The sequence below is a fragment of the Phalacrocorax aristotelis genome, chromosome 14, assembly GCF_949628215.1.
Source record: "Phalacrocorax aristotelis chromosome 14, bGulAri2.1, whole genome shotgun sequence".
Taxonomy (NCBI): Eukaryota; Metazoa; Chordata; class Aves; order Suliformes; family Phalacrocoracidae; genus Phalacrocorax; species Phalacrocorax aristotelis.
The window spans coordinates 17,197,079-17,224,454 of record NC_134289.1 but is presented as its reverse complement, the minus strand read 5'-3'; the positions used below and the strand labels follow the sequence as shown (position 1 = coordinate 17,224,454).

At 39.3% G+C, this 27,376-nt stretch overlaps 1 protein-coding gene across 6 annotated transcripts in view; it reads left to right on the top strand.

Moving 5' to 3' along the window:
- The window catches only part of ADK (adenosine kinase), a 298,134-nt gene that overhangs the window by 16,077 nt on the left and 254,681 nt on the right, over nt 1-27,376 (top strand). For 4 of the 6 annotated variants that reach the window (XM_075109456.1, XM_075109457.1, XM_075109454.1 and 1 more), the window contains exons 2-3: nt 64-138; nt 21,312-21,365. In XM_075109456.1, coding sequence (XP_074965557.1) covers nt 64-138; nt 21,312-21,365 — 129 coding nt within the window. The remainder of the gene's footprint in view (nt 1-63; nt 139-21,311; nt 21,366-27,376) is intronic. The other 2 variants (XM_075109455.1, XM_075109453.1) reach the window with 1 other exon arrangement.

Here is a 27,376-nt window from a genome sequence, read left to right as displayed (position 1 = left end):
CATATTATACTCGGAACAATAAACTAATGCTAAGCTAACTTGAAATAATTGATTCTCTTACAGTGAAAATGTCCTGTTTGGAATGGGAAATCCTCTGCTTGATATCTGTGCAGTTGTGGACAAGGACTTCCTTGATAAGTAAGTCTTGATTTATTTTTTTTCTTTTTAATGTCAGTTTTGTTTCCAGAATGATGCCTATAAACAAACGGAGGACTGCCTGCTTGTGTAATGCTAAGTTTGTGCTGATCTCTGTGGGATTCTGGCCTTATGCTGAAACAAGCCAACATTGGATCAGTCAGTTGATTGTTCCAGATATATGAAGCTGTGGTAGTGGTGTCAGTGACAAACTTCAGTGTTTTCATGTGTTTTTGGTATTTATTATTTTCTATCAATTATTTAATCTAGTCTTGTCATGCTGTCTTTTGGTAGCGTTTAACTGGAAGCGACCAACAGTGTCAGTAAGATATAGGTAGCTCTTGTATGAATATTTGTGTGCTATTTTTGGTGTACTCTTCCAGCACTCTTCTCTTTCTTCAGTGATGACTTTGGGGCAAATAAGCCATTTCTGTAACACACCAAGAAAAGTGGTGCAAGTGTACCTCCTTTTTTTGGTTAATGTTCCAGTTTATCAGACAAGAACCAGACCCCTTCTTATCATGTGGTCTGTTATCTTGCTTAAACCTAGTTGTTATCTTACCATCCATATAACCATATCACTGAATTGCTGTTTGTGTACTGCTGTGGCACTAAGCTTACTTGTTTCCTGGTCATCTTAGAGATGTGTCTTTTCAAGACATGTAAAATATAGTTGCTCTTTTAAATCCTTCTGCATGAGCTCACTTTCTTCCAGTTGTTGTTGCCATTTTGTTTCTCTTGTTTACAAGTGATGAGTAGGTCAATTTCATCTTTGAGTGCTCACAACTATTTAATTTTTAAAGTGTTAATAATTTTTTCTCTAGTCATTCCTTTAGTTATCAGTGAGAATACTGGATCATGAATAAATTTCACATCACCAAATAAAGAACAGGTGCAGAGTTTTTATTTGTGAATGTGTGCTGTCAGCCACAAATCTCTTATTCTGAAGCTTTTACTAATAGCAATAATTTATTTTGCAACGGGTATTTTATCACTTAGGTTTTATCTAAAGGTGTGTTTCAGTGAGACACTGAATATTATAACCTGGAGGCAAAAGACAAGAATGTAATGAAGTGTCTCAATCTCAAAAACATCTGGAACTTTGAACATGCAAGATATAGACTTGATTTCTGGAAAAAAAAAAAAATTTTTCTGATGTAATTCTTTGCCTTATGTTTCTACTGAAATAACTTGAAAACCTGTCTCTGAATGTAAGTAATGGCCTCACCCCCAACCCAAGAATACCCGCCAGCTGATCCTGATAAACTGCTGTCGTACAAGAGGTGGAGCGATCTATATTGCATCAGTGATATCTTGCAAGAGTGCATTGTGCTTTTCAATGGCCGTGATATGCTCTGCATAATTTAATTTAACTTAAAAATTAGAAGCCTTAGGTACTCAAATTTGAGTCCTGTCAGACAAGTTAAATTATCTCCTGGAGCAACATATGCTCTGTGAGCATTTCTTTACTGCCAAAATGCCGTTGTGGAGTATTGCATTATTTAAAGCAATAAGCAGTCCTCCAACAACAGTTTCACAGGGGACCTGACGACAGTGTTATAGCTCTGGTAATAACCTGAAGGCTGAGAAGCTGGTCTACCTTCTTCACAGGAACCTTATTTCAGTTCTAGCTCCCGATTTGTGAGCATATGCGTAGTAATCTGTTTGTAAAATGGACAAGCAGGCAGGTTTCTACTCTTAAGTCCAACTGCCTTTTGCAGTAATTCCTGAAATGGGAATCAAATCCCACACTTCCTCAGCTTGTGAAGGGAGGTAAAATAGCAAACCTAGCTGTAGAACAACTGCTAGAATAAAGTTGTCTATTCAAGTGCTGCAGGGAGGTGCAAGAACATGGATATTTCGGGATTGTGAAGCATTTGACAAAGAAATTGTCAATCATACCAGCCTAGTCTCTCTGTTTTTTCTTGTAAAACAAGATGTGCATCCATCTCTAGCCATGCAGTGTCAGCTCTTGGTATCTTGGCAGTGGTGAAGTAACTGGAGTCTGTCTCACCTCTTCAACTGGATGGGGCCATCAGGCCAGCTGGGCTCTGACTTAGTAAAAGAAAGAGCGAGCTTAGGTAAACATGCATAAGAATTTTATACATCCTACTTTTTCACTGTTTCTGTCAGTTTATCCTCCTCTCTGATATAACCAGTTTTAAGAGTAAATACCTTTGTTCAGAATAAAGGACTTGATGTTGCACGTTTAATCAACATATACTGTCAATGAAATAAGAGAGTATTAAAAATGAGTCCTGTAACCAGCTTATTTTTGTAACTTCTGTTAAGAAAATGCAAATGGAAACAATGTAAGATTGTGTAGAAAGTCTCAAGTGGTCCTTTTAATAATATTTAAATGGCCTACAATCCATGTGATAAAAAAACCTAAAAATACATAATGCAGTCCTACCCGTGGCAGATTTGAAACAGCTTGCTGCCATGAAATACTGCTTTGAGGAAATGAGCAGGTCTGAGGAACTGAGGAACGAGCATGGGTATTTTTGGCTTGGGTTGTTAGCACAGCCCTGTCACCTTTCTTTCAGGGTAGATTTTGGTTTAATCTGGGTTCCAAAGTCTCTTGCTCTCTTGACAAGTTTTGGGAAGCTTTAAGCCTTTCCTGCACTATTTCCAGGAGTGGTGGTCTTAATTTATCTCACAACAGAACTTCACTCTGCCTGTCTGAGCTGTTCAGACCACATCAGCAGTCTGACATTACCTGAGGCAGAGAAGCTTTGGCCCCTGACAGGTAGTTATGTTTTCTGGGTCTTATCTTGCTTCAGGGAGACAATCTGAAAAAGTGTTAGCAATATTGATGGCACTGTGGAGAGCTGGTAATACCCAAACCCACTTCAGTTTCTGTTCACAGAGCTGGAGAGCAGTCTTGAAGTAAATATAATCCACTGTATATCCTTGGTTTTTCTGAGTATCTGCAGGAAAGAAATATCAGAAATGTTTTTTTGGGTTGGTTTTTTTTTTTTGGGTCTCCTTTTAATTTGCATTAAATCCATAACCTAAGAGTATGTATTTTTGTTCAGTTTTTCTAGGATATAGATACTTGCTCAAAGAGCGGCTTTTTTTATGGGTGGGAGGGGAAAGAATAGAAAAAGGATTGATGCTTTGTGGGTGAATTGCTAACTATAGCTATGCTAATCTGAAAGTAACTTTGCTAACAGGTATTCATTAAAGCTTTTGGTGTACTCATTTCTACCTGTGACGTTTAACAGAAATTATTCCTTTACCTACTGGATCTGTAACAGGCATTTAAGAATAACTTAATCTATACTACATATATTAAACTCTAATAAAGCAGGCAAAGAAGTTCTGATTAATGTGGCAATGATGTTTTAAGACTCCATAGAAACTCAGTACTGCTGACTCCTGTAAATACTCCACTGTCCTGCTGTTAAAAATTAGGAGACGGCATCTGCTTCATTGCAAAACAGAGTGCTCTAGGGGGAACAGATATTTAGTTTTTGATATTTGTCTAACCACAGTTAATTTTTAGGCTGTAGAGATCTGGTCATTGTCACCTCAAATGCACACCCGGCGGTTGAGAGCGTGTGTTCACCAAATGGACAAATCCTCTCTTGCTGCTGTGCAACATTTGGGTCTGTGATGGCATGAAGGGTTCGGGGGGTGGGGACCAAAGTGCCAAAGCTAATGCCATTGCATCTAATGGGGGAATAAGCCAGGCCAACCACAGCAGCGACAAAGGTGCCCTAACTGCCTCATGAGATGACAGCCAGAACACCAACCACCTCAAGGTGTGCATGGCTGTAGTGGATCCTTGTGCACCCCTCCAGGGAAACCTGCATGCTCAGTTACCTCTGAAATGCCTGTACACCAACACCCGCAGTGTGGGGAATAAACAGGAGGAACTAGAGATCTGCGTGCAGTCGCAGGGCCACGATCTCATTGCAATTACAGAGACGTGGTGGGACAGCTCGCATGACTGGAATGAAGTCATATGGATGGCTACAGGCTTTTCAGGAAAGTTGGGCCAGCAATCTGGAGAAGGGAAGACTTCCCCTTGGTTGAAGAGGATTGGGTTAGAGATCATTTAGGCAAACTGGATCCTCACAAATCCATGGTCCCCAATGGTGGGGTTGGACTGGATAATCTTCAGAGGTCCCTTCCAACCCCCACCATTCCGTGATTCTGTGAATTGAAGAGGTGGAGAGAATAATTATTGACAAATTCATGTTGACAGAATTGTTATGCTAGTCTTGGAACTTATAAATATGTGAAAACCTTGTATCTTCCATAATTAGTCAGTGCAAAGTTGAGGGAAATATTTGTAATTGCCAGCACCTGTATAAGCATGTCAATTTCTTTCAGCTCATGCTCTTAAAAAGGAGTGGAGATATAGGGGAAGTTATGATATATGCCCTATTTTTCCCACTGAGTTTAAAGGATGCTTATTGCTTTATTTCACTCTATTTTCTGGGCTCTTGACTAGAGCCATCATTGCATGAAGTGAGATATCTTTACTGGTCCGGATGCTGAATTCCATTATATTATCTCCAGACTGATTATTTGATCACCATCATTGTCCAGGATTACAAGTTGCTATTTGATTTACTTATCAGATGTCAAAGCAGCCAAGCCTCTTTCTCCTTGTGTGAGGTTTTTTCCCCTCCTTAAAATCAGGGTCTGTGTCAATCTTTGCAGAAATTCATTGAAGATGCTCAGTAAAGATCTGTAGTTTTAAATAGCTTTCATGCCCTGTATCATCTGCTCCTTAGTTTTGTTCCCTTCCTTCTCTGTGACACTGTTGTAAATACAAACTATCTGTAAACCAAGAAATAGGTCTATATTATTTTTACGCTTCACTCACTGGACAAATGTGTTTGAAAAAATGGGAGAGGAAGAATGAGCGGGGTCTTTGATTTGTGTTTGTGTTTTGGGGTGATGGTTAATGTATGAAAAGAGAATATCGTTACACTGAAAAAGAAACGCTGTCATTTTGATCTGTAATCTCACAAGTATGGGCATGGATCTCCTGCAGCGTGCTACCAACCTGTGTGCAGCATTGGAAGTGGCTGCGTCATTACTGGAGAGCCCAAGATACCTGGTCATTCTCTGCCTTTCCTCACTGCAGAGTAGTGTTGGAGGGGGATGGATTAGTTAAGCACAAACTTTAATAAAGCAACATTGATGTCTGGTAAATTAAACTTTCTTGTTTGAGGCTGTTTTAGTGCTTGCTGTGATTGAAGTGAGGAAGATGCCCATATTTGATCTTTTTTCCACTCTTGTGGGAATTTGGATTATAAATTAGGACAAGGTTTGAGAAGCAGCTGAAACGAAAAACATCTGCTTGCTTGTGTTAATTTTGGGTTGGTCTGTATAGCTATGGCTTTAACCATTCTACCACGTGTTACTCTTCAACATTTTCAGCTTGTTACCTTCGCTTGTATCTAACAGAAGCCTTTGTAACTTCCCATAGCAAAAAAAATTAAAACACCACTCATGCAGTTGATGCCTGTAAAGTGGCTAAGGGTCTAAAAAACTTTTACGCAATCAGAAGTGATTCTTTGTTCACCAAACTTGGGTTTCAACACAGTCTTAAGGCTTCAATGCAAAACAAGCCCTTCCCCAAAACACGTGCTGGAGTGAGCTTGAAGACTGAGAAAGGCAAGTGGTGATTCTGTGCTAGGAGGTTGCAGGATCAGAGAATGCACAAGCTGCAGATACGGACTTTGTCAGATTTCAGTGGGAGAAGAAAAGGCCAGACTTATAGCTTTTTCACTAAGGTGTTTGCTTTGACTTTGTGTGCTTCATCAACCCTCTGGGACAGGTTAATGGGTTTTTGTATTGCTTCGAGTTGGGAATCGTGTTATCTGTCTGTACAGTCCTGAATGTATGGTAAGTACGTCGTAATAACTTGTTGTCCCTGAAAATTTACCTTTTTTCTTATCGTTTCTTGGAAGGTAGGTTGCTGTATAATGTTCCATTGTTTCAGTAATCCTGGTGAAAGGTGGCTACTAAAAGTATCTGTTGCATTGGCTCATTTGGCAGAGAAGCTGAACAGCTGAGGGTTCTTTATTATAACCTTGTGTTTGGAGTTCTATCTGTAGAAGTCAATTTAGCTTATCTCCTCAGGGTCTGACCATAGAACCTTGTTGAAACTGTTGATCCAAATTGCATCATCTGACTGCTGGTAAATTATGAAAAATTTCAGTGTTTGCTTGCAAAAACTTAGGGTAATGATGGCTGTCTTGAAAAGGTCCTCTCAGTACTAACATGTCTATAAATCTGGTAGCATTCCTGACAACATAATTAGAGATTTCTACAAGCCTGATAATTTCTTCTAGTGATTTAGTTAAATATGTAGTTTAAATGAGTGAAAGATTTTAGTTAAGCTGCATTTGTAAAAGGTAATTTGAAAAATCTACCCTATGCAAGGACTAAGTTCTGCATGAGGAGCTGTGATGATTTCAGGGTGTGCTGAACTTGAGCAGTGGTTATAGGAGAGTTTGTAACTATTTGTTTACCTGTAAAATAGGATGTAGTATGTTCACCAATAGGAAACATTCCACTCCTTGTAATCTCTTCTTATTGTGTGTTTTCACTTTCTTAAATACTTGCTTAGTAATAAACTGCAAATCGTAACTTCATTTTTTTTTAGTTTTCCATTTCTTCGGAAGACTTGCTGATTTAATACATGTCAATAGAACACGTCTAGTTCTTGGATTAACTGTTTTCTATAGAATAACCTTGAGACACATGACAGACTGAGACACAGAGCTTATCTGTTTTTTCCCTCCACTCACAAGTAAAAATTGGTTTAACGAAACTGTGGGAGTTTGTTACAAGGCAAATGAGGAAATACTGGGATCCATTTGCCTCCTCAGTGCAAACAAGGAACTTTCACTTAAAGCTCTCTGAATCAAGTGTCTCTGTTTTTAACTAGGCAATAATATTAAATGAAAAGACCCTTGCTGAAGATGCCTTTGGTGGAAAAAGCTGTGTTTCTCAGTAGAGAACTGGAGTCACTCCAAAACCAGATGGTAAAGCTTTCTCTTTGGAAGTGGTACTTGCTGTTTGTACTGAAAAACTTTTCATCTTAGCGTTTCCTGATTGCACAATTACAAGGTTGATTTTTATTCAGGATACAGTAGGTAAAAATTGTGATTCATGTTCTGTGTGTGGTTGCAGGCATTCTTTTTAATTACAGGGTAATAAGATGTGATTTTGATATTGTTTTCCATTCCTATCCTGCTTCTCCAACCCAAAATTTCCAACAGCATAGGTTTTTTTTTTTTCCTAGTTACTATAGTAGTACAGTGAAACAGTTTGATCACTAATGAATTGAGGAATAGAAAAGTCCAGACAAAAATTAGCAATTACTTGTCACTCAGTTTTTTTTACTGTAGTTGAAATTGATTTGTCATCTCTTAGAAGAGACAGCTTTTTAGTGGTAGCATTTTTGAAGTGGTTGGAATACCTTCAACTTATTAAAAACATCAGTTTTTGAAAAATTAGATAAGTAAATGATAATACTCATTGCTACTTGATTGTAGGCAATTTGCAATCTCAGTAGCTTTTCTTTCAAAGTTACGTGTATCAAGATGAGAGGGATTTTGTCCTTCCCTTGAAATGAAATACTAATTTTTAACTTTTCCAGTTAGTAGCTTGCTATTTCATCAGGCTATTCCTGAACAATGTGCAAATACCACGTCAGTGTTGCTGTCAGCTGTAACCTAAGTTATAAGGTGCTTAGGCTGCTGTTGATCCCTGATATGATGCTTGTGCTCTGCGTCACATAACCACGTCCAGGCCTGCTCTGTGCTTTGCCTCTTCTCGTCCTGTTCCTTCCCGGAGTGTTGGACCTGTGGTCTCTGCTGTAGCCACAGGGAGAGGGTGGAGGCAGCCTGTCTTCCCCTTAATTACTGGTGTTCTTGTTTTCCCATAGTCAAGGGCTGGAGAAGAGTAAACCAGCTGTCTGAGTGCTATTTTACTTTATTTTTGTGAGGGCAGAACCATCAGTACACCGAGAAACTGGAGACTGCGTCTGTGTTGTAGACTTCAGGACTCCATGAAGCCTGCAGTTCCCTAATAAGTTCAGATTAAATGCAGAGCTGGGGACAAAGATATTTCATTTCACAAACCCTTGATTCCCCCCCTTTAATAGGATAATAGGATATTTCAGTGAAAGTGGTGTGTTGATTTTTTTTTTAATTATTATCATGAGATTCAGTGGTGAGTTCATCAGTCACTGGTGTGGATGTTTGTGCTGTGTGTCCTGCAGTGCCACCAGATTCTTGCTTTGAACCTGTGCCAAATGCTATAAAACAATGCTGTATCTTAAGAGAACTAAAAAATGGCACTCAGAAAAGCTCTGTGTCTTTGCAAGCTGCATGAATTAATTTTAACATACAAATTGTCTTCATTTTTTAGTTCCTCTTTAAACTTGTGGGTTTACGTCTGTCTTACTGTCAGATGAAGACTAAGGAGCTATGGCTAAACAATTTTGGGTGGTTATTTTGCCAGCTTGTCCCAGTGATTTTATTTTCATTGCATTTTTTCCCTTGTGAAGTGACAGCAAAAGTGATTACGTTTCAGTGCAAGAGTCTGAGATGCACATGACAAAGCGTAAAGGGCAGCGTATGAGTGCCTAATATGACAAGGCGTAACAAGTGAACAGTAGCAGGAAGGTACAGAAATACAAGTATTACCATGGGCAGTTTTTCAATCCTTGTATCGCTGAGGCTACTTATTTAGTGTTGAAGCTGAATCTTATTCTTTTTTAGGCAGCAGGAGCTTCCTGCTGGTAGGAAGATAGGCAATAAAGACCACTGTAGAATTATGGTCTCACTCTAGTCAGGAAGCACACAGTCATCTTCCTTCACGAGAAGTGAAACTATGACCACATTCAGTGCCTGACCCCTCCAAGTAAAGGTCTCAGCTATGGATATTAAGTCAATAGAAAAACAAAAATGATACCTGGTGGTGCAGGTGTTTCAATGCCAGTGTCTCTTAACGTGGCTTCAAGCTAGCATACCTCACCTGTTCTTTTTCAAGACAAGAACTGTAGTTACAGTGTAGAACATCTAATTTCTAATATTTCTATTTCCCTAGAAGAGGCAAAGTGTTCCAGAATCTCACCTGTCTCTTGGCTCCTTTTCCTGTAGAGTTGCTGCATGGAAAAGAGTTTGGAGACCTTGCCCAGATCTGATTGCTCTAACTGCAAGCGGGTGTTCCAGTGTTTCATTGAAGCTGTTTTGGTTTTGAGTTGTGCTTGTGATGTTATGTACAGCAGTACTAAAGAACAGCTAAAGTACTAAACAGAATGCAACTGCTAGTTGGTCTACATTAGGTGAAGTGTTTGGATGTATACCTTGATTAGAAATGGTTTCAGTTTCAATGTCTGTAGTATTTTTAACTCAGTCTGCAATTCCATAAGCTCGGAGTTGTTGGAAATCACGTTTCAAAGGACTGTGGGCTGGGAATTTATCTTCTGTACTTAAGGGCAAAAAAAGGAAAGCTAATCTTGCCACCTTTGCAAAAGTGAGCCTGTGCAAAATCCCTGACCGCTTTCTTCAGCAACTTTTGTGCTAGGGACATGGCCAGCATGTATGAGCTAAGGCAAGCTGTAAAGTTGTATCAACGTATTCCACAATTCAAATACCAAATTAATTAAGGTGAGTAAGTTGCTTTAGTAATTGCTAGCTTTTTATTGTTTTGAAAGCATCAACCACAAATTCCTGCTTTTGCATAGAACATCAGAGGTGTAGCTGACTTGTTTTCAGAAGTAGGGCATTTCAAGTTTTTTGTGTAAATTGGGGTAAAATGTTAATAGAAGGCTGGCAACTTTACAAAATAGGAGGATATTTTGAATTTTGAATTTTTGCTGACTCACAAAATCAGAAATGCTTGAAACACTTTCTCTGACCAGCCCTGGGACAAAACTTACTCAGCCAAAGTGGGAAGCTCTTTTGGGCCATAAATGGCAGGAACTGTCCAAATGCCTCAGTCCCGTTTTCCTCTGCCAGATCCTTGGATGTCTGGGCTTGATGTTGCAGCTACCGCTGTGGGTGAGGGGTTAAGATACAAAACAGTGGCTGTGGCTAGAGGCAAAAGGGAGGAATGATTCTTCCCAGAAGCAGTAATTGCTGTTCTGGGTATGGCTGATCCTCTAGAGGTAGCAGAGCAAGGTGTTAATATCTCAAGAGCTCTTCCCTGAATATTCATCTTGGTATTGCTCCTTCATTTTTTAGAATGAAATTAAAATGTCAGTGCAGTAAAGAAACCTTCTCTGCCATTGTCCATATGCTACTTTTTCCCAATAAAGTCAATGCCTTTAGTGGCTTGGATAAGTTGTTTCAGCATGGCTGGAAATTCACACAGCTGCAACACTTGTCTGTAGCTTGCTGTTTGCTCTAGTCAGGGTTAAAAATTATTTTTAGAGAAGGCAAACTAAGGCACATGAATTCCCTGACAATTCTCTGTTTAAGTTTCTGTAAGCTGAACTGTTCAGTAACAACTGCTCGGGTGCAGAGGCAGAGGATGGAAAAGATCCAGCTTTTAGGCAGCAGGAAGACTCATTTAGATTGTAATAATGGTATGGAATTGATACTTTTGCCTGCCGCAAACAGAAGGACACCCATAAAGTTGTGTGACAGGAAAACGGAATACATCTTAAACGATATTTTTTTAAAATAAGTAAGAAAGTTCTAACTGGTATGTAAGACTCGCTGTTAGTTTCCTTATGATTTCTAAATGGAGCAATGCATTTTGCATTAAATATGATACACCAGCGTTTTTCTCTGTGTCCCTAAGAATTGACCTTTTCAGCATTCATATTTTTAAGACAGTAAAGTATTTAACATCCATCAAGATTCAGTACAGCCTCAGCACTTCCAGTATCCTCCTTTTGGATGTTTTATTGCTTGAAAGTAATATTCTGGGCTGACTTTGTGGTTTATGAGTTCTTTGCTGGAGAACAATTGTCTTTTGCTGTGTCCTAATTTATTTTTATTGATGTGGCACTTCTTTCTTTGTACTAGAGATATCGAAAGAATTGTATTTTAGAAATTCTGTTTTCATTTTTTTTAAAGAGATGGAACAGATCCAGTATGGGGACAAAGTTGTGATTCAATTATGAAATGTAGTGTGTGTCAACGGAGCCTAACGCTGTTGATTTGTGTCTGCAGCAGGGTAATGTTACCGCCTTTGTTAGTTTGTCCAAAGTACTGATGTGTATTTTATTGTGTGAAGTAGAGCCTATTGAAGTTCATCCTGACACCTGAAGCACATTGCTTTGCAAGCCTTCCTTCCCATTAGAAGGAATGGTGAAGGATTAATTTTCAGGCATAAAGAGGCTCAGTTGAGTAGCTGGCAGTGCTATTCATATATGGCATGCAGAGGAGAGTCTTCATTTAGAAGACATCGTTAAAATCTATAAATCTGGGCAGGAGAATCTTGGGGTTGTGTCCACAACTGCACTACTCTGCCTACCCTGGATGATATTTGGCTACAATTTCCTTCTCAAAGCGGCATGCAGCAGCGAGGCATTTGGGAATTTTCAGTACTAGTGCTGACAGGATCTGTTGTAGAGCTCGTACGTGTTGGTCCGAACTATAAATTTTAAAGTGCTAATAGCAAGTAATCATGGGTAACTAGGAAAAGAACGGGAACCCTTCAGTTTATTGCTGTTTGTATTATGTACGTTAGTTCTGTTGGGTTTTTTCAAAGTTTTTGTGCAAATGAAACTTCTATGCAAGATTGTGAAAGCTGGTTTGTGTTTATAATCAAAACTAATTAAACTACAGAACAATATTTCTGGTTGAAGTAAATCAGTTTGTAATGGTTAAGTTATGATTTCAGAACAGAAACAATGCAAAATGACTGGTATGACTGAAGAAATGGTTTAAATATTGAGAGCTCAAAGGAATAATGTTAAAAGAATATGTTCAGGATTTCATTCTATCAGCAGAACTGCCTGTAGTTCTGCACAAATTGAATTAATATTTTATTCCTTGATGAAGTTACTAAAGGTCAACCAAGTATATGTCTACCAGTGTAATGAGTATAGATAGAATTCAGAGTACTACTTTCCAAAGAAATATACAGAGTGTGCACATTAAAAGGTGCTCACAGTCAGATATTTCAAAACTAATTACTGAGGAAACATTTTTCTTTAGCTGTGTACCAGAAGTGTGTAGATGTCTGAAATTTTCAGTTCACTAGTTTGTAGTTAGGAAAACTGTTTTGACAAGGCCACTACTGTGTGCTTAAGTCCAGAGTGATAAGGCTGACCCTATTAAATGATCGTAGTTTTCTGCAGTCTGGTGATTAACAGGCTTTGAACTTGCCTGGATTTCTTAATCCCTTTTAATCATTTAAACCTATTATTGCTTTGACTTCAATTTCAAAAGCCCTTTAAATCTGTCTTACAATATTAATAGCTGATTAAATTCTGATTTCCAACCATATTATCAGTGGGGAGGCTATTTTATTACACTGAATAATTTACAAACAACTACGGAGGAAAATGTTGATCAAGGGGAAAAAAACAAACAAAAACAAAAAAAGGAAAAACCCCAGAAAAACTATATTAGTATTTAAATTAGCGATCTTATCCATGCACGAAATTGGGAAAACACTTCTAACTTATGACAGCAATAACTATTTCTTTTTTCTTTTAGGTTTCAGGAGTGTAATTTTAAGTTAATTCTGTGTTGAAATTCAAATCCATCTTTCATTTTCATAATGAGCATTGTGGTGAAAAAAAAAATCTTCCTGCTAATAATTTTGGGATCCCTTTCACTCAGAAATCCCAAGATTTTTTTGCGAAAAACAGAGGTTTGTATAGGATGTGATGCAGCCAAATAAGACTCCACTCATCCTAGTACATAGGAACTGGGTAGAAATGAAAACAGCAGGAATTCCTATATGGGTTCTCCAGGATGGTCCTTCATTCTCTCAGCCCTGACGTTTCTGTTCCAGCAGCAGTGTTTGAAGTCTGGAATTTTTTTATTAATGAAAAAGCAGAGATCTGCGGTTTAAGTTGCACTTAAACTTTTCCGTAAGCAGATTGGTTGGTTAAGCAGTGCCATTCTCTGCCACGACAATGCTACATGCACTTTCCCTAGCTGGACTTGATTCTTTGCTGTTGATAGCTATGAAGTAATTTATTTTCAGCAGTCTTAGCATTCTATTGCTATTTTTTCATGTCTCTGTCCCATTACCACTAGTGTGTGCTTTACTCCTACTGACATTCCTTCTTCCCAAGCTAAATGTTTCAGCTACATGTTTTTCTGTTTGAAAATGGAAGAGGATAAAATAATTAGTGTGGCTGACTGCTCACTCTGGGGTTTTTTCCTCTTTTTTTTTTTTTGTTTGCTCTTTCCTGTTTCTGTATTAGCTTGCTCTTTCCTGCTTCTGTATTGAAGTAGTTCACTGGCGTCTTCAGTGCTTGATGTAAGCTGTAAGCTCAGGTTGAGTTAGTTGCAGACTGACACCTGGATTTTCCCCCTCTCCAGGTTACTACTCTGGGGGATGCCTTACCCCTGCCCATATTTTTATTCTTTGTTTACTACTTGGCTCTGCATCTCTCTGTGTTTAAATAGGTTCATCTTACTGTCTGCTAGAATGTTCTGCTGTTACTACACACACTTGCCAGTCTGTTGTCATTTATGGATTTCATCAGCAGTACTGAACTCTAGGTCACCCAGAAATGTGTGGCATGGTGTTGGGTCTAGCGCTGATCCACATTGAAGTCAATCTGAGATGTGGATTCTCTCACAACCCTGATATTTTCCTAAAGGAATGTCTGAAAAGCATTTCTGGCAGTTTCCTCTCTTGTTGGTGTAAGTGGACTATTGCAAAAGTTAGATTTTTTTTTTTTTTTCCTGGAAGCAGATTTTCTTTAGAATTGTGTTGCTATCATACAATCCCTCTAATCTTTCAGTTTTTCAAGGAAGAGATTCTGGACTTGCATTTTGTATTTGGCAAGAAAGCAGCATCTATTCAGTAAGGAATTGTTCTAAAATTGTCTAACGTGTACAAGGTCATCCTAGAGTAACAGTGAATGATGATCAGTGGTCATTAAAACCAGAAATTAATGTGGAAGGGGTCCCTGTTGTGCTGTCAATTTGAGGCCAAGAATGACTGAAAAGGTAGGTAGGACAAGCTACCCTGTTATGGAATAGGAGAGAGGCTAAAGGGGAGAGAAATTTTGAGGGAATGGGGAGTGTGGTGCCTTTCAGATGGTGAAGCTGGGAGTCTATAGGAAAACAGCAGAGGGATTTACAGAAAAAATGAAAAAGCAAATGTATTAAACTGGTGGAATAAAAACAGCGCAAGTCAGGCAACAGACTTAGGCTTTCAGGATATGAATCAAAGCCCTTTACTGTTTGTTTGTTTAAATGGGGGTTAAAAAAAAAGAGGTGTCTTAAAACAGATATTTGGACTAGGGTGTATGTAGGTGCCAGTTACACACAAGTTTGATTTTGGTTTAGCTGGTTGCATCTGGTCCCTGATGAATTTTGCTGCTGAATTTATACATAAGGTGTGGTCTGGTTTGTGGCTTTTTGTTTTCATCTTGACTTAGAAATTCACAGCCCCTAGAATCTGGCTTAGCAAGCTTAAAGGTGTGATCCAAATAAATACAAGTCATGGCACTTACGCTCCATATTTGTGTACATGAAAAAGATTACTAGGCTAATCAGAAGAGTAAGGCTACATTAGACCTCTGAAATGTCTAAGCAACTAGCTTTGTCAAAAATGCAGAAATATTGCCTTGCTTTAAGTAGTATTTTACTCTTGTGAGAAAAGCAGTTCACTTATTGCCTTTTGATCTCTGTATAGATCAAGTCAGAAGAAATGGAGTTAGCGGCTATGGCAGCATTAGTCATCCTGTCTGATAAATTGTGGATGGAAGTTGAGAAACAGGCTGACCTTCTATACCCATCCCCCATAAATCTGATGTTAGTAATACGTTGGGAGCTTCTGTGGGGCTCGCTCTGTGCATTGGTCTGTAACGCTCATGAGGATGCACTGTTGTAGTGCGTTCACACGTGGCCGTTTCTGCCCCGAAGGATCTTATGGGATGTGTTAACTGCCTTCGGTAGAAAGCAGTCAATACAGTCTGGAAAAGGACACGTGAGCACCAGTGTCCCGCGGGCTGGTTGTCCCAGTTTTACAAGATGAATAATTAAGAAAAAACAACAGAAAAAGGACTGCATTTCTTTCTTTCTTTCTTTTTATTTATTTTTTTTTTTTAAAGCAGTAAAAGTAGCCTTAACATCACTTGAAAGTTGAAGTAACGTAATCGCTGAATCATTCTTATGGAAACATCTTTAGGTCAATCTGAAATACAACAAGACTATACTGAAGCCCCTAAGGTTTCTTAATGGCTTTGTTGAAAATTTATGAAGAAATGCTTCTGTAGAGCTCTGTCTTAAAAGGTCTTTTCTTTTATTGATGAAGCATAGCCTAGTAGAGCAAAAGTTCTTTTTGTCTTGTCCAGTTAATATAACCAACATGCTTTAGGTCTCTGACAGAGGAATCACACTCTCTTCTTTTTTTTTTTTTTGGATGACTTCTTTGCAAAGTTCAACAAATGTTTTGGAAATCTATGCTTTCATACATTCTATTTTTAATCAATCTGGAAAATATTTAAAACTAACTGCAGCAAAGCATGTCAAGTACTATAAGCTCATGGAACAGCAAAGCCCCAAGTGCTTTTAAAGGGCAGCAGGGTTAGTCAGAGCCATGTACTGTGGCAAAAAGTTCATATTTATTTGTACATCAAACAAGGCAGAGGAATGTCTGCACAGATACATGTTTGGAGCTTCCCAGGGTGCCTTACTGTTGCAACTTTGTATTACTGAAATAGTTTTAATCTTTTATGTTGACTACTCACATTGATGGCTAATGCAAAAAAAATTCTTTTATCTCATGTCTTGTTCCTTCACAAGCATTCTTGAAAATATTGATGGAAATACTACTCTGATATGTATACAGTTTTGTCTACCTCTTTGTGTCTGCGTGATGAGATTTAGTCTTGGCTTTTCTGGCCCAAGCAGCAGTGTATATGTCTGTGCTGATTTTTAGTTTGATATCTGTGCAATTTTTAGCTATTGTTTCTCTGTAAGTTTTTGCTTAGGTTGGTGGATTCGAGTCAGAAATTTTGAAAGGTGAATTAAGTTTGAAGTTATGAAGATCTGTTGCCATTTTTTAAACCTGTTTGCTCATCGCTAGTTTTTCTTCTGGGCCTTAGGACAGGTGAGTTTTACCAGCCTTTCAGGAAACTCTTGTTTGTAGAGCAGATCTGAACTTGTCAGTCATTTGGAGTTTTTCATCAGTGCATATTTTGCGTAGGCTGTGTTTTCTTTTTAATTTGGTTAAGGCTTTGTAAAATTGGATGCTGCCTGAAGGGAACCATGCCTTATGGCTGGTTGTTGCATTAAGAACATTACTGTAAGAATGCTGACTGCAGTCCGAGCACATTAATTTTCATACTGTCTCATATTAGGAGCTGGGAAATAAAAAAGCATTTTGTCGTAGGATTACCATTTCAGGAGGATCTTTAAAATGCATTGCACAAATCAGAGCTGAACTTACATGTCCTAGTAAGCTTAGAAAAGGAAAAGCAGACGTCTAATAAAAATGTTACATTTCTGCAAAAACTGAAATTGAGACGATAAACTTGTAGGTGAATGCTAGGGAAGTCATGTACATGCAAGGGAAGAGTATGCTGCCTTGATCTTTCATTTTGTAGCACCATAACCAAAGACAACGTGTTGGTCAGAGTTGTACCTCTAGCTGTTATCACAGTAAAACTCTTCCAAGTGGCCTTGGCATTTTTTTGACAGAGTATATTTGTATGATAGAGTACATACAGGCAAATTTCCTTAACACTGTTTTGGCTCTGTATAACATCTGCCATCAGAATGCCTGCAATACTCTTTCAGTTTGGGGCTGTGCTACTTTATTTTCAGGCTTGTGGAAAGGGAAAATATTAGAGATTAACGTAGTTGTGAATTTATAATTAATGTTTTGGGGGGCTAAGTTTGATGTTATGTATGTGTCTGCACGTACATAAAATTTGGTACTGGAAACAACAATTAGGAAGGAAGAAAACATGAAGTTCAGCTCTGAGTTCTGGTAGAGCATTGGTTACAGGAAACAAATGAGGAAAAAGATTGAGAGGTTCAGGAAAGCTTTGTCTTGGGAAGTTGAAAACATTCTCAATAGTTACAGTTGAATTATTTCAAGACTTTCATGTTGAAATATATCCTCAGTTTGTTAATGCTCCGAAATTGTGGAGTTGGGGACTAGTGGGAGGCGTTCAAATCCTCTCGCCCAGCAGGCTCGGGTAGGCATCCTGTATCGCCATGCGCTGCTGTAGTCGAAGGACGGAGAGATGCTTTTGTGGAGTGTGAGTTGCAGCTGGGCCTTTGTTTCTTGATGAAGGGTAGGGGGAGTAGCTTGCTTGTTTGTCCTGCGAAGTTAAATGCCTAAACGTGCTGTTTTGTAACCAGGTTGGAAAGAATGTTTTTAAAAGGGTATCATCTCAACACTGAAATGTGTAATGTATAGCAGAGTGAAACTTCTCATTTAAGCTGCGATTAGAGGACGGATGCTAGGATAGTGATCTCTGTTAGCTCCTACCTGCGTCTGGGTCACTTGAGCTTTGGTCAGCATAGGGTACGTTGGAGTGACTGTGGTGCAATGATATCTAGAGCCACCAAGAACGCTGTGTGTTAAGAAATTCCATAAGGACCCGAGTTTGGGGAGAAATCCGCCATCTTCCAGAAGCGGAGGCACTGCCCGAGGCGCAGCCAGCCTGTCGGCGCGGAAGCGTCCGCTGCGATGCCGGGGCCGGCGTGCGCGGGTCTGGGCAGGCAGCTGTGCCGGTTTGGTGGCCGTATGCAGCCGTGCGGCCGGGTAGCTGCTGCGCTGGGGCACCTGGTCTGGCCGTCCCCCGCTTGTCTGCAGCTGCCATTTGGAAGAGCAAGGGCGGCTCTTTAGGAGATTAAATGTCTGTGAAGGACTTATCAAAGTGTTCATATGTATTGGTTTTGAGGTGTACTGCAGATTGTTTTGATGCTCACCTATGATCTTTCTGTAGACCCTTGCATATTTTTATTCTTGGGTCCCTTTTTGAAACAGGATCTCAAGCAGTGATGAAGAGGCTTTTAACATTGTGAAACTGTATCACGGTTTGGTACTGGATAGTTGAAAAGAATAATCGTTATTTGAAGTGCTGGAATATGTTGAACTTTGAATTTCACAGGGCAGAAAATAGGAAAAAAAAAAAAAAAGGTGAAGTTGTGGTCCCCTCAGTTCCTTTGCCCATTGCCATAGCATATTTGCTTCTCTTCTACTTACTAGTTTAACACCAGGCATGTGAATGTATAATACATGTACAGTATGTTGCTCTGGTTGCTTAGATGGTTTTAAATGTCCCTATTTAAAATTTTCCGACTGCATATCTTTAGCTTCAATTTTGTATTTAGTATGCTTGGCTCCTAAAATGTGTTTTAGAGGAATTCTTCCCAATCTAACCTTCAGCAGTTAGGAAGAGGCAACTGGTGCTTATCAGTCTTGCCTACGAAACACATGTTGGGCAGTATTATGTAAGCTGTTCACTGTGCTAGATGCACATTTAAATATATTAAATACTTCAGCAGCTGTGTATGAAATCTAATATGCTTCCTGTCTTAGTGCATACAGTACTAACAGGAGTTTGAACTCTACAAACGTGTTCCCCAGTGGGAAACTTTCTTGGATGAGTTGCTATCAAAGCAACTTTAGGGGTCAGGGAAGAATATTTCAAAAATGCCATTTTTCATGGTGAAAGAAAGGGGGTGGGGGTGAAAAAGATAGGTAAGCTAAGGCTCACGGAAGGAACCCTTCTGCAAACCTCGGGGGTAGCAACTGTGTCCCTCCTGCACGCCTCTGTGGTATGTCAGTACCATTCCCGAGGCGAGTATCACACATCTGTTAAACAGCGTTCCCATTATGCTATGTGGTTTCGTTGTAGCTGACCTGTTAGTCTGAGTAAGTACTGAACGGCTTCATCTGGGCTTTTTCCTCTCAGTAACTGTGGGGTTTAAGTTGTGGATTTAAAAAAAAAAAACAACAAACAAAACACACCAAAAAAACCACCACCAAAAAAAGTGAAGGAACAAGGAATCTGGAAGCTTTAAAAAGCTCAAGTGTAGGTATTATCTCTATATCCTCAGCAGATAACGTTGTATTCAGTTTTAGCTGAAGTAGTCTGATTTCTGGTCAGAGGAAGAGCATGCAGTGTTATTTTTAGTGAAGAATGGCTGTGACTTTGTGTGGGTGTATTTTCTAATGGGCAAAATGATCTCCATTTACAAAATGGGTTGCATATGAGCCAAGGGTATATCTGTGACAGGCAGATCCTTCTAACAAATGACCTGATTTCATTTTAAGTAAGATTACAAGTTGCATAAGGAGAGTTAGTGTCCTTTGACTTCTGAAAGATGTTCCTTTTAGAATTTCCTGGTAGCTGTTTGCTTTTTCACTGATACGTAAGTGTTTGCTATCAATAAAATGCTTATTAAGACATGACAAATGGAGATATCGGGGAGGTGTAGCACACGATGAAGAGGCTGGTATTGGGCTAAACCCTTTTTCATTAAAGAAAAAGAGCCCGATACCATTTGCCACAGAAAATATTGATTTGGAAGTAAATGTAAGATCGCAACAGTTAAAATATGTGGCTTAAAGACTGACAGGATGGTCAGCTGTGAAGAAGACTTGGCAATTAAACCAAGCGACCTGAATCTGTTATTGAACAGCGTGTTAGTATAGTCTGCTTGCTGTAAGAGTCAGATGCAAGCCCTGCGCACTGGAGAATGGGGACGGACCCTGCTGTACCCTCATGAGGAGCGACTCCCTGAAGGATTTAGCAGCAAAGTGGATAAATGGGTGCAAGTCAGCGTGGTACTATGGCAAAATAACCTAAGGCAGTCTCTGCACATGTAAACAAGGAAAATGGGTCAGTCAGTCGGTGTCTTGTGTGCTTCAATGCAGCACCAGTGAGCTTGCGAATGTGCCCAGGGCTGGTGCTTGCATTTTAAATGGAGGCTGAAAAAACGAGTTTTGGAGAGTATCATCAGAAAATGCTATAAGGAATAGAGAACATAGGTTTTATCTGTTTATTTGTCACATAAATCCATTTTCAAGATAGCTCGATTGTAGTTTGTTGGTGATCAGAATCTTTCCTCATGGAGAGTAATTTATGGCTCGGCAGTTGACTGGAGCAAGAACAAAACCAGAGGGCACAGGGACAGCGGGAACGTTCTGCAGTGTGAGCAGCTGGCCGTTCGCAGAATTATCCCATGGACACTTGACTTCTAGTTGCTTACATTACGTACGACTGTCTCACAAACAAATCAACCAGGAAAAAACCCAAACAAACCCAAACCCAAAAACCGGATGCCACAGAAAAGCACAGCAGTTAGGTTTGTGGAGTATTCTGAGACAGCAAAAGATTTTGCTCTGAGGCACAGCAAAAGTGAGGTCACTTCTTAAAGGTTTTCCAAGTGAGTGACAGTGGAGGCTGCAGCGCGACTAGTAGTAGCCTGTGCTGGGGAGGCCCGGTTCCTTTTCCCCCTGACTCAGACGGTGTAGGCAACCTAGTCTTTTAAATTGCTCATTAGGTTAAGCTAGCAAAGAAAGCTTCTTGCTCTCAAGCCCTCACTTTCGTCAGAGGTTGCCCGTATGGTCTGCAGAAATTTTCCTAAATTGCCTGATGTTAACGTATATTTTTTTCTAGAGGATGTTTTTGGTATTCATTGTCATAGTTGTATCTGGTACGGGGGGAACGCTACAGCCAGTTTTAGTGTTCGCATTGCCTGTATTCCTTACTGTCATGTTTTGTCAGATCAAATTATAAGATCAATGCAGTTTATGGTATGAAGTGCTTTGGATATATAGCAAGCCAAGGTATCTGGCAGAATTTGAAGCTGTGGTATAAAGCGAAAGTTTTGTGTGTTAAGTTTACTGTAATAAACATGTAACAAATTGTTTAGAAAACCTTGCTGCTGTCTTTGCAATACTTGAGGTACCTGAATTAACAAATATTACGTGGTTTAATAATTTGCCACTTTGAAACTATAAAACTGCATTTCATGGTTATATTCTCAGAGTAACTGTTTTGTGGTTTGTTTTTTTTTTTTTCCAAGGTATGGGCTGAAGCCAAATGACCAAATTTTGGCAGAGGAGAAGCACAAAGAACTGTAAGCTCTTTTATGGTGATATACATGCATGTTATATGTATTTACTTTTCTGTGTGCACGCCTATCTTATTATTAGAAGACCTGAAGCAAAAATTTTGTTTTCATAAATAGCTTCTGCTCTTCAGTATTGCCTACTGTAAATTGCACAGCTTGTCTGAAAAGTAGTTCCTTCAAAAAAGGATTAAGACTTTTTTTTTAATGAATTTGTTTTAGAAATTCTTAACTGAGGTTGGTACACTTGCAGTTTAAACGTCTCAGTGTTCATCCTAGTTGATGCTTTATGTATGACAGTGGGTACACTAAGAGCTACTGCCTGCCTACAGTATGTCTGTGTATAAGTGAAATGCTGCTTTATATCTGGCAGAAATGAAAAGGGAGATTTTTTTTTTTCAGGTTCAGTGTTGGCTCATTATTTTAATGGTCCTACTTGTGCGCTATCATGGCCATTCCCACCTTTGCAAGTTCCCACCAACACAGTTGGGCTGTGGGGTAGAACGTACCTGAGTCACCAGTGCCCCGTCAGCTACATTGAAATTTTGCCTGTTTTGGCTAATCTGATTTTGTTGGGGGAAAAAAATTATTCATTAGGGTTAGGTTTTTTTTCTCCTGGGGAAAAAAAAGATCTACTGTTGACTGGATCATTCTTTTGTCTTGCAGGACAAGTAGCTATAGGAAGCTTAGTCAAACATTTCAATAACATAATTTTCAGTTTTCTTGCTCCTTCATTAAAGATGTGCCCAAACCAAAGAAGTCTGAAGTTCACATTTAGTCTGATTTTAGATATTTTGCCGAAACATGGAAAACTAACCTTTACTTTTTTACTTTGTCACATTATGCACTAAAATACAGAAGCTGTGTGTTTGATTTAAAAGCAAATGCTGGGTACTGTGCATAAGCATGTGCATATACATTTGGAAAATGCAAAGTAAAAAGGTAGGTATTGTCTGCATATTATCTAGATACGGGAGAGGGGGATTCTGAGTTTGTATGCCTAGTTTTGAAACCTTCAATTTAATTTTTTTCCCAATTATGGTAGCTTTTAAAACATATTGAAGTTATCCAAGCTGCTGACATTTGAACTGTATACATGTTTTGAAAGTGGAAGGGGACTTACCCGAGCTTGGTATGCTTTCTGTGATGACTGATTAGCTCAGTTATGAGTTACTGTATTAAATGGGAGAAAAGTACTCACTAAATAAAAAATGGCACAACTGGAACGTTCCTGCTCACTTGTATGTGTAAGCACAGAGGCTGCATAAAAGCAATAGTATAATACTTTTTATTTCAGAATTTAGTTGAAAAATTCTCTTGTTCTTAAAGCCCTTCATTATGTGAAGTAACGGTCTCTTTTAATACTGCTGTTTTTAATTCCTGCACATTAATACCACTGGTTGAAGAGCTATAGTCAGTGCGTGAACTCCAGTTTTCCCCTTGCCTCGTTCACCCACAGTTCTCCAAGAGCTGCTTGACAAACGTTCTGTGTGAGCGTCCTCTTTGCTCTCCCTCAAATCGGTTATGTAACTGCCTTGGTTTTTTTTTAAGATAGTTGGTATGAAAGACTGCAGAAAACGCTTCACTTACCAGCCCTTACATAATTTTATTCAGTGTCTTCCCTGTGATAACTAGCGGAATATTTATATAAAAGTTGTATTTCCAAAGAAGATAGAGATTTTCAGGATTGCTTTCACATCTCTTCCTTTCAGGATAGAGATAGTGGGGAATTTGGTCCCATTTGCATGCTTAGATGTGAGAAAAAGGTGGTTTCCTTTTTTCTACTTCTTCTATTTTAAACTTTCAGCTCTTGCACATAATTGTCTGTTTCCGTTATTACACTAGCATTATTTTGCATTATTTCATAGTACCCCAAAAGACGTAAGCAGTTTATCCACCTGTAAGATGAGGTCACTGCTTCAGGTTAATTACTATCTATAGCTGTCGGGTCTTTCCATATTGAAAGTTCGGATATTTCTCTGTAAAGTCATAGATTTCAAACAGTAGAAATGTATTCCGGTAACAAAGACTTAATTCCCCTGAAAAAGAATTATTTGCTAAAAGCCTTAGTGATTGAATTACTAGCCAAATAAAATTTCGGTGTTCTTTCAGAGGATGGAAAAAGGCATGTAGCTTATACTTGTACATCTCGGTAATGTCCCTGTGACATTAAAAGTGCTTGAGCTCCAGGCAAAAGATGGGCAACAGCAGTTGCCTTTGGGTAGATAAGACAGGTTTTCTGCAGAGCACCCTCTCGAACGACCGAGCGCTTCTGGACAGCATAATTATGATTAACCCATTAAAAGGGTTAGGCCATTGTAAAAATACAAGCTAGATGTATTAAAAGTACTAGCATGTTGAGGGGTTAAACACGAGCTAAATGACATACAGGTCTGTATTTTGGACAGTACAGGTTGTACTGTGTACACAAGCTTTATTTACACGATAGATGTTGATTAAACTGAACTTTTTGATGTGAGGTATTTAATTTGAAGTAGTTTCAACATACTAAAATCCTGTTTGAACTATTTATTTTAAGTGTGTTGCATGTTACTTAGTTGCATATTGGTTACTGATACTTTTATAGCATAGTCACTTCTTAAATGGAGGGTCAAACTCCTTTAATTAAAATAAGAAATTTCAGTAAAACCGAAGTTTTACACAAATCAGCTGCAAGAGAAACCTTTCTCTGGCTTTTCATTGTTATCGCTACAGTAGCTCCCGAGATGATTTATATGCTGTCGGTTATCTTGAAAGCATTTGAACGTGCTTTTTGCCATTGACCTTGGCATCCTGAATGTCGCTGGATACTTGACCGGGGAAGAACGCTCGTAGGTCACTGTCACGTTGTTTCGGGACAGACCTTTGGAACTTCTCTAATAAGCTGAGTGCTGCTCTTCTCAGACCATGTTAACTGTACGGCGCAGAGCAGATTAAATGGTGTCGAACCTCAGAGCCCTTCCAGTCCTTCAAGCTAAATTCTCTGATCTAAGTTACAGATTAGTTGTTAGATATCTAAGTGTTGTTCTCTGGTATTTAGATCAGCATTTGTATTTAAAAGAAATGCCGAGTCTATGGAATGGCAGCTAAGACAACTTACCACTGGGGTAATTGTCTCTGATTTAGTTATAAACAACTTCTTGGGTTCAGTGCCCATATAACTAAGGTGCTCTCTTGAACCTGTCCTGATGTTTTTAAGTCAAATGCAAACAAAGTCAGGCTCTGCGTAGTCCTGTTCGGTGCCAAAATTCCCGTGCTTGAAATACTTTATCTTCCAGTCTTACAAATGTCAGCAGCTTTTATATTGACTTACCAAGTACAGAGACTTCTTTTGGTATTCCGCATCTAACAGTACCATGATGATTTTTCTGACTGTCAGATGTCCTTCAGTTTCTTTGAGATCACTTCTATGTGGCTGGTCTTCATAAAAATGTGGATGTTATTCAGTAATGAATGCCATATCTCCAAAGGTAATTGGGCCAGATATGACCTGACTTGGCTCGATCCTGCTCTTGAATCTTAGTTATCTAGGGAGATAAGTACAGCCACTCAGACAGACTGGAGTTGGTTTACAGGCATGGCATCGTACTTAACTTCTATTTTAAGAGCTAAGGTATGAAAGATCACTTTTTCCCCCCCTGCTTCCAATTCACTTGGACTGTAGCAGCCTGTTAAAATTGTGTCTTTTCATTAGTATACACTTTTTCATCTTAAAGGAATTTGCTAGCACTAAAGTTGTAAGTTGCTGCATATATACATTATTTCTCTCCTGAATGCACACAAGGTAGAGGTCACCGTCCTGCAGCTCAGCCAGGGAGTGGAATGCGTGGAGGCTCCTTAGCTTGCTTCCATGTAAAATTAGCAGATTAGTTCAAACCATCTTAACTGATGATCAAGCCAAGCATGCCAATGTTGGATCGAATCAGACAAGCAATCATGTTTGTTTTCACTGGTGAGTTTGTTATTCTGCAGCGAGAATAGCAAAGATGGGGGAAGAGTAGTATATTCAGTTTGTGCAGGTGTTTTACAAGGTGAGCATGCATTTGTGGCTGAAGAGATGTCCTGGAGATGATTCCCGCCTCCCCCAACCCAACTAATACCCTGTAACTTTGAGGAGAGGACAAAAAGACTTCCATCCTGCAGGACTGCTGGGGACACTTGCATGTGATAAGGTTGGTGAGGCCTTGATGTTTTATATGTTTTTCCCCTTGAGAACAATAAATGAATAAATAAATTTCAGAGACAAGTAGAAATACTTCTCCTGACCATTTGTATAGTCCTTTTACAAGAGTTGTTCTGACTTCTAATTCTCAGAATTGGACGGGGTGACTTTAACGAAGTGTAGACATGTGTGTCTGTAGACTTGCACACACGTGTTGTTGTCGAGGCTGAATTTTTTTTTACTATGGTTCCGCATCAGAAGTTTTGAGGAGAGTAAATTTAAGGTATGGGGTGTGGTCAAAGTTGTCCTGATATTGAAGAAACATTTAATTTGTTTATCCAATGCCCCAGTACAGAGTCCGTTTTCACTGTGTAGTGTTGGCAGAGCTGTTGGGGTTTTTTAGAAATACTCTTTTTTACTAAAACATGGGCAGTAGCAAAATCTTGGTAGCTTTACTTAGCTTTACTACCTTGTATGAATATGTGACTAAAAGATATTCATTGTGAGTCTTAAAAGCGTTGTTTGGAGTTTAGTGGTACCACTGAGTCTGTAAGCAATGCTTCAGGACATTTGTTTTAATTCAGCTTTGACTGGTGGTTGCACAGTTTTATAAACTGTTTTGTTTAAGCAGTTTTGGCCACGGTGGAGCTTTTTTCTTTTTTTTCTTTTTTGGAAGCTAGTTGAAGGAAAAAGCAGGAATGTGGCAGCTATTTTGTCCCCCACAGCCACCTCTGCTTTCATAACGTATCTTTTCACAAGATAAAGACCATGAGGTGAGAAAGAGGAAGAAGATAATTAGATAAATATAAGCTTCCTTTCTCTTCAGTCAGCTGTGTGATGTGTTGCAGTCAGAAGGGAGGGCAGATGTGCTGCTCCGCTGCGGGTTTGCCAGGAGGACTTTATTTAGGTGTTTCATGCTTAGCTGCACACTTGCTATATGAATACTTTTTTCAGAGAGAACCTGAACAAGGGAGAGAGAGAGATTCCTGAGCTTGAGAACAGCTGTTTGGGTGACTGATCCAGTTTTGAATTATCTGTAGCACCTGGGGTTTTTTGTGCATGTTCTGGTTTCACTCAGCCAAGACATATATAAGTGAGTATTGGAAGGGTGAATGCTGGAGACATAGGAGGGCTGTTTGGGGATTACAGAGGGCCTGTATGATGCTTGGGAAAGAGTAGAGAAGCTTACGGTGGGGTTTAGAAGTAGTCTGGGTGTGTTAGGAAGCTGAGGATGCGAAAGGGATTGAACCTGTCCGTGGGAATGTTGTAGTGGAGTCTCCTTGTATTTGGGCTCTTACGTGTGCAAATCACTATCGTAACACATAAGTACCAAAGCTAAGGGACTTGACCCCAAATCCATTTGCTGTGCAACCGTGCCTCATTGACAGCTCAGCAGGCAGTGAGAGGGGCACGAATGTTGGGGACAAAGGGGTGTGACTGTCTAATGCTGTTTGGAGCAACCAAGCTGCAGTATTTTGTGCCACTAGAGGGTGTAGGTTATCTTCAGTAACACTATCAAAAATCCTTCTGTATATGTCACCTTCAGGATTCAGTGTCCTGTTGGTGTGTGGTCTCTCTAGAACATGTTTGGTTTTTTATCCACCCTGTTCCTCCCAAAACCTAAAAAAGAGGATAGCAAATTGTTTTTTTGGGAAGAGATACTAAAATATCAGAAACGCTAAGACTTAAATCTTTTGTCTGCCCACTCAACATGTGCTGACAACATGTATGATCTGTATGGTTGGGGTGATGCATGAACCTTTCAGACTTCTGCCAAAGCTGCTGAGTTACTTCATATAATACACCTTACTTGTAGTTATATTTGAGTGGATGAGCATATAATATGAAATGTGATTGG